The sequence below is a fragment of the Mandrillus leucophaeus genome, unplaced genomic scaffold (genome assembly GCF_000951045.1).
Source record: "Mandrillus leucophaeus isolate KB7577 unplaced genomic scaffold, Mleu.le_1.0 Scaffold204, whole genome shotgun sequence".
In the NCBI taxonomy this organism is placed as follows: Eukaryota; Metazoa; Chordata; class Mammalia; order Primates; family Cercopithecidae; genus Mandrillus; species Mandrillus leucophaeus.
In genome coordinates this window covers 3,671,368-3,678,959 of record NW_012102077.1, presented here as the reverse complement: position 1 = coordinate 3,678,959, position 7,592 = coordinate 3,671,368, and the positions used below count along the sequence as shown (strand labels likewise).

The window sequence follows — 7,592 nt, the reverse complement described above, 5'->3', positions numbered from 1 at the left end:
CACCCCCCTCATTTTCTTGAGGCCTTTTAAAATGCTACCCCAACAAAAGAGATCTTCCTGCATAAAACAGCCGCCTCCCAGAATTCTGTTCTCTTCTGTCTGCTGCAGTTTCCCCCGCAGCACTGGTACCACTTGCTATAGTATACATTGGTTTGCTCCTGGCCTCTCCACACCACTGTAACCCTAAGTTCCAGGAATGCAGGGGCTGTGACTGTTTTAGTCACTTGCTGGTCCTGAGTGTTTAGAGTAGAGGCTCACCTGAAGGGGGCTCCTGGTGGATGTTTGTTGAATTATCAGACAAAGGAAGAAGGAACAGAGCACCTGCTGGTGGAGACAGTGCTGGGCTCTGACATGTGTTTCTTTACTGCCCAGATTTGGAAGTCGGAATAAGCACTGTGCTGTGACCACTCCCACCCACGCTGACTTCTGTCTCGTGTCTTCTTCCAGGTCTCCGGCTCTCACAGGCTCTGTGAGGGCTTTGCTATGACCTCAGTCCCCTCGCGGAGCCAGGACTGCCCCTTGCTGCCGCAGCCTCTCCAGGTGCCCGCCTCGCCCTGCCCCATCCTCAGCCCCGAGTCACCATGGGCAGCGTCAGTAGCCTCATCTCCGGCCACAGCTTCCACAGCAAGCATTGCCGGGCTTCGCAGTACAAGCTGCGCAAGTCCTCCCACCTCAAGAAGCTCAACCGGTATTCCGACGGGCTGCTGAGGTTTGGCTTCTCCCAGGACTCGGGTCATGGCAAGTCCAGCTCCAAAATGGGCAAGAGCGAAGACTTCTTCTACATCAAGGTCAGCCAGAAAGCCCGGGGCTCGCACCACCCAGATTACACGGCGCTGTCCAGCGGGGACTTAGGGGGCCAGGCTGGGGTGGACTTCGACCCGTCCACACCCCCCAAGCTCATGCCCTTCTCCAATCAGCTAGAAATGGTACGTGGGGGTCGCTGGCAAGGGTGAGTGGGTTGGAAAGGCGGGAGAAAGCAAAATGGGGGTGGAGAGCCTGGAGGTTCAGGGGGAGTGGTGACCTGAGCATTTAGACTCCAAAAAGCCAGAGCGGCAGAAACCTGTGGCCACACCGCAGAGATCAAAGGGTGCACAAAGGAATCAGAGCATTGCTCAGTCCCCTGAAGCAGAAGTCTCAGGTCAGCCATAAGCAAAGAGCGCAGGGGACACGTAAGCTGTCCGGAGTCCCACTGAATGTAGCTGGATTGTCAGCGCAGGACGCCTCGGGAAGGAGAGGGAGCCCTGTTCTCATGTAGAAGCACAGATGAAGAGGATGCAGGCAGGGAGTTAACCACTTCTCTCCCCAGAAGACTCGTGCTGGTGGGTGGGGTCTTCTCATTTGCTGCCCTGGTGTGCCTTAGCTCCTTGCTCAAGCTGCGCCTGGAGGCATCTTTGAATACAGGCTGGAATTTTGTCATCCATTTACCAGAGATGAGGGCAAAAGAGGCCCAGGCACTCCGAAATCCAGCCCTCACACCAGCCCGAGCCCTCATGCGTCCCACGAGTGGACCCTGAAATCAATTTTCCTATTCAGTCCTTTGCCCCTTGCCCTGGGGAAATGAATCACGGGTTTTGATTTACCAGGAAAGAGCCTCTTACGTTTGCATAGAGCACTCAGCTTTTCAAACGGAGGGGCTTGTAAACTGCAAAGCACTTTACCAGGGAAAATTACAGTTTTAAAAAAGGATTGTGATTTGGAGTGAGGCTCCCAACCCCGTAAGGAGACCAGGTCCGTGTCCTTGCTCCAGGCTTAATGGAAGAGGCAGTGAACAGGAAGAAGGGACGGACCTAGAGAGGGGACAGCAAGCTCGGCCAGCCTAATGCCCTAACCTGCTCCACACAGAGACCTAGAGCCTCAAGATGGTGTTTATCACCTCGGGAGGGCTGGAACAAGCTGGTGGCAGGTTGCTATTTCATGGAACAAAGTGCCCAAGTCACCATTAGGGTTTTTTCTTTCCTAAGAGAGATTTATCACATTCAACTGCTTCAAAGCAACAGGCAAGGTATGCTAAGATAAGTGACCGAGAGGGATGCTGCATGTGCTGGGAGAACCCAGATTGGCTCAAGGTGGGCACACGTGCTGGGGGAGGGAGGGTGCAATGCGCGTGCAGGGAAGGCATGAATCACCGCAGTCCTTTTCCTCTACAGGGCTCCGAGAAGGGTGCAGTGAGGCCCACAGCCTTCAAGCCTGTGCTGCCGCGGTCAGGAGCCATCCTGCACTCCTCCCCGGAGAGTGCCAGTCACCAGCTGCACCCCGCCCCTCCAGACAAGCCCAAGGAGCAGGAGCTGAAGCCTGGCCTGTGCTCTGGGGCGCTGTCTGACTCCGGCCGGAACTCGATGTCCAGCCTGCCCACACACAGCACCAGCAGCAGCTACCAGCTGGACCCGCTGGTCACACCCGTGGGACCCACCAGCCGTTTTGGGGGCTCTGCCCACAACATCACCCAGGGCATCATCCTCCAGGACAGCAACATGATGAGCCTGAAGGCTCTGTCTTTCTCTGACGGAGGTAGCAAGCTGGGCCACGCGAACAAGGCAGACAAGGGCCCCTCGTGCGTCCGCTCCCCCATCTCCACGGACGAGTGCAGCATCCAGGAGCTGGAGCAGAAGCTATTGGAGAGGGAAGGCGCACTCCAGAAACTGCAGCGCAGCTTGGAGGAGAAGGAGCTCGCCTCCAGCCTGGCCTACGAGGAGCGGCCGCGGCGCTGCAGGGACGAGCTGGAGGGCCCGGAGCCCAAAGGCGGCAGCAAGCTCAAGCAGGCCTCACAGAAGAGCCAGCGCGCACAGCAGGTCCTGCATCTGCAGGTACTGCAGCTTCAGCAGGAAAAGCGGCAGCTCCGGCAGGAACTCGAGAGCCTCATGAAGGAGCAGGACCTGCTGGAGACCAAGCTCAGGTCCTACGAGAGGGAGAAGACCAGCTTCGGCCCCGCACTGGAGGAGACCCAGTGGGAGGTGAGGCCACGCAGCGCTCACGGGCTTGGGTGGTCAGCGGTTTGGCGCCAGTCCCCCTCCTCTCCTTCTGGTGCTGGCCAATAGTGTGCAAACACAGACCGTGTAGGCAAGTGAGGCTGACGTGCTGGTTTTATCACCCAAAGAAGGGGATCCCTGCAAACCATGTTGGGGGATCGACTTACTTCTGAGCTTCCTTCTATCCCCACCATCACCCTCATGGCCCCTAGATTTCCATTTCCCCAAGTGAGCCATGAACCAAAAAGCCGGAAGCCAGATGACCAAGGCTCAGCCAGGCTGTGGGCCATCCTCCCTTCAGTCTGCTCACAGGAGGCTCAGAAGCAGCACAAGCTATGCCTGAGTTCACGCAGGGCCAGGAGCCCAAGAGAGCACAGAATGTATTTGTTGCTTTGGAGGGAGGGACCGCACCCACTAGGAAGAGACACCCCATTGGTGGCAGGTTTCAGTGATGGAAGTGGCCACTCTTTGCAGAAATGTAAGTGGAACTTCTATTTGGTGAGCTGAGATGGAAACCTAGGAGAGGAAGGAAAGAGTCCCACGCTCGCACATTTACACACTCACACATACTCACCCGGTCACACTTGGAAATGGGGCATCCGGACCTGACCGGGCTGGAGAACCCCATAACCTCTGCATCCTATTAGCGGGAAGCCAGCTTTTCTCACCAGCCCGGTGGTCTGGATGACCCATGGAGATGAAGTCTATCGTTGAGGCTCTTTACATGCTCGCACCCTGCTTGGTCCGTCCACGTGCCTGCCTCACCCCCAGTTCAGAGTTCAAATCTCAATCTACACGCAAACCCCTGTTTATGTACAAGTCAACAACCAGTGGTTTAACTTGCCCACTGCTGGCAGCTGTATCACCCCCATTTAACACCAATTGTACTGGTGTCTGTGTCAGCCTGATTTCTGTCATCCATGTTTGCACTTACACCCTCTGACCTCACCCCTGCCTGCATGCACCCAGCCTTCCTCTCTCCTCTCTACTGGGGTAAAGACTACATTGCAAATTCACTGCTGTACCGGGTGACTAGTACCATGCTGGTTTGGATGCAGAGCCCAGTCCACATCTGCCAAACGAGGAATCATTGTCTTCTTCTCTTGCTCTTCTTCTCTATTTCCACTCCTATCCCCCATCAAAATTTGGCCAAAAGCAATGATGAAAACCGAAGCCACAGGTTAGAACCATGTGTCTCTGGATCTTGGCCATTTGGGGTCATGGGAGACCAAGGCCAGTCTGGCTGAATCTTAAGAGTGAATGAAGGCCAGAGCATGTGGCTTTACAAAATGGATTCTTGGAGCAAGCCTGGAAGCCACCTTCACATTTCCTTTCCCAGTAGAAATGTCCCCTTGCCCTCAGTGAAACTCTGCACAGTCCTGGAGAAAATCCTACCCTACCCAGGATGCCTGCTTGGGACCAAGAATTTCATTCCAAGGCCAACCCTGTATTCATGTCATGAAGGGAGTGACAGTCATGGCTGAGGCATGGGCCTGGCTTTGAACCTCAGCTTGACCGCTTATGATCCAGGTGATTCTAAATACATTAGCCATGGTGGCAATGGGGTGTAGTGATTAAACTGTTAGGATCAGACCCTTACTCTTATACTTTATATATTATATATATATATGTGTGTGTGTGTGTGTGTGTGTGTGTGTGTATATATATGCCCTCAGGCTGGTCACTTCACCAGCTATTTGCTCTCATAACCTCTCTGTGCCTCAGTTTCATTGACGTAAATTGAAGCTTAGTAATAGTACCTACTTCATCGGGTTGTAAGGAATAGATGAGCAAATGTAGGGCTTGGCACTTAATAACACTATAAATGATTAGCGAAAGTATGTTTATAATATACTTACATGTGGCTAGGCGTGGTGACTCACACCTGCAATCCCGGCACTGTGGGAGGTCGAGGCAGCCAGATCACTTGAGGTCAGGAATTCAAGACCATCCTGGCCAACATGATGAAACCCCATCTCTATTAAAAATACAAAAACCAGCCAGGCATGATGGCAGGTGCCTGTAATCCCAGCTACTTGGGAGGCTGAGGCAGGAGAATCGGGAGGGGAGGCGGAGGTTGCAGTGAGCCAAGATCGCACCACTGCACTCCAGCCTGGGTGACAAAGTGAGACTTCTTCTCAAATAACAACAATAATAATATACTATGTGTCATTATACATGATGACGATTATTTTATCAGTTTACTATATAGCCTAGCTCAATAACCTGGGGAAAGGGTCACAGCAATGTCCAGCTTACTTTCAGATGGGACAAAGGCTGGAATGCTTAACACCAGGCCACCGCATCCGGAGTGGCTTGGTTATTTTAGGCAGCTGAGCTGTCAGTTCCCTGGGTAAGGACACTCACCTCTTGGCGCTCTGTCTCTATCCCGCCCTCTGCAGGTGTGCCAGAAGTCAGGCGAGATCTCCCTCCTGAAGCAGCAGCTGAAGGAGTCCCAGACGGAGGTGAACGCCAAGGCTAGCGAGATCCTGGGTCTCAAGGCGCAGCTGAAGGACACGCGGGGCAAGCTGGAGGGCCTGGAGTTGAGGACCCAGGACCTGGAGGGGGCCCTGCGCACCAAGGGCCTGGAGCTGGAGGTCTGTGAGAATGAGCTGCAGCGCAAGAAGAACGAGGCAGAGCTGCTGCGGGAGAAGGTGAACCTGCTGGAGCAGGAGCTGCAGGAGCTGCGGGCCCAGGCCGCGCTGGCCCACGACATGGTGCCACCCACCTTCCCCGAGGATGTCCCCGCCTTGCAGCGGGAGCTGGAGCGGCTGCGGGCCGAGCTGCGGGAGGAGAGGCAAGGCCATGACCAGATGTCCTCGGGCTTCCAGCACGAGCGGCTGGTGTGGAAGGAGGAGAAGGAGAAGGTGATTCAGTACCAGAAGCAGCTGCAGCAGAGCTACGTGGCCATGTACCAGCGGAACCAGCGCCTGGAGAAGGCCCTGCAGCAGCTGGCACGCGGGGACAGCGCCGGGGAGCCCTTGGAGGTTGACCTGGAAGGGGCTGACATCCCCTACGAGGACATCATAGCCACCGAGATCTGAGGGGCTGCCTGGGAAGGCGAGTCTGGGGACCTGGCACTGGGAGGCAGGGCTCTCCTGTGCCTCCCCCTTGCTCAGCAACTCAGACCCCTCTGAGAGACACCACTCCCTGGGACACAGACCCAGGACCCCCGAGGGGAGGGCAGGATGGCCTTTCCTTCCCTCTCTGATTTCCCAGTGTTCACCAGCCCTGCAGCCCACCAGGCCTCAGGCCCTGACTCCTCTGGCTTTCCCAGGAGATGGGTCCAGGGGTCTCTCTGCTTTGGTTAAGGGCTCCCTAAACTTTGGCCTTTGTTCAAAATAGATATCCTCTCCCCCTCCTCCAGGGAAGGTGGCCACAGCAAGTACAGGGTCTCCCCTCCGCTTCTCATCCCAACCTCTTTTTCCCCGTGGACACATCGGAATGCCTTGGAAATAGAAAGAAGCCATATATGACCAGAAGCCTTGGAACCGGCCCCATCAGAACCTGAGCTATTCTCTGGCTGCAGAGGTGTAGGGGTGAAATGAGCTGTGGTGAAGCTGGCTTTGAAACCTCAGGGCTGTCCTGGGCCCGACAAGCCACAGGAAGGAAGGGAGAGCCAGGCAGCCCGCAGTGTGGAGACGCTGCCACAGCCAGAGGAGGGCAGAGGGAAAATCCAAGGGTTGGGAACCAGTGGCGGGTGATGGCCAATGCCTGGGGCCCAGTCCCTGTTTACTGGTTCTTGCGAATGGGAGCTGAGCAGCCTCTGGACAGCCAGTGGCCTTTGACCTCAGTGATCATTCTTCTTTAAGCCATAGACCCTGAGACCCCCGGCTGGGTGCTGGGAAGGGAGGGTTGAAGCCACCATGAACGAGAGGGTGTGGCTTTCCAGTTGCCCTCGGGGAGCCTCCCCATCTGTCCAGCTGGGGCCAGAGGCTGGGAATCCCTACCTGGTTCACAGTGGCCAGCGGCTACTCTGGAATGTTTTTCCTTCCCCAGAATCAAGCTTTTCCTTGATCCAGAAGAGCCCATATCACTAAGACGGCACATGTGTGATCTGGGCATTTTCCTCCTCTGCCCACAGCCAGGTTCGGCGGCGCACCTTTCCCCCTTAGCGCCTTCAGGGCTGAGTTCTGGGTTTCTACAGGTCAGGACGGCTCCTCAGAGTGCCAGGGAGCCAGAGCCCCAAGCAGGAAGAAAAAGAGGCATATACACAGCCGTGTGCATAGCCTGGCCACCAGCCATCCTCCCTCCACCTCATGCCCCCATTTGTCCCAGACTAAAGGACCCAGAGAGCAGCTCCCTTTCTCAGGAGCTTGGGCAGTGCCCCAGGGGGCCCAGGGTGTCTCTGCAGATGTGCAGAGCTGGAGGTGGTGGAAAAGGATAAAAGGGAGTTTCTCTGTTGTTTGGTTCAGGGATTTTATTTTTATTTTTGTTTTTGTTTTTATTTTTATTTTCATGAGACAGGGTCTTGCTCTGTCCCCCAGGCTGGAGTGCAGTGGCATGGTCATAGCTCACTGCAGCCTCATACTCCTGGGCTCAGGCAATCCTCCTGCCTCAGCCTTCCAACTAGCTGGGACTACAGGTGCACGCCAACATGCCTGGCTAACTTTTCATTTTTTTTTT

The 7,592-nt window shown here is 55.4% G+C and overlaps 1 protein-coding gene across 3 annotated transcripts; it reads left to right on the top strand.

The window, feature by feature from the left end:
• The first annotated feature begins 444 nt into the window (after positions 1-444).
• Positions 445-7,584, top strand: LZTS1 (leucine zipper, putative tumor suppressor 1). Of its 3 annotated transcripts, none has more exons than XM_011979630.1 (4): positions 445-926; positions 2,148-2,951; positions 5,369-5,620; positions 5,798-7,584. In XM_011979630.1, the coding sequence occupies exons 1-4, from the start codon at positions 582-584 to the stop codon at positions 6,008-6,010; spliced, it is 1,614 nt and encodes a 537-aa protein (XP_011835020.1). In that variant the 5' UTR covers positions 445-581; the 3' UTR covers positions 6,011-7,584. The 3 variants fall into 3 exon arrangements, with proteins under 3 accessions (XP_011835020.1, XP_011835021.1, XP_011835019.1); XM_011979631.1 differs by having other exon boundaries at positions 5,369-5,739; positions 5,804-6,010; XM_011979629.1 differs by having other exon boundaries at positions 5,369-7,584.
• The last annotated feature ends 8 nt before the right edge of the window (positions 7,585-7,592 follow it).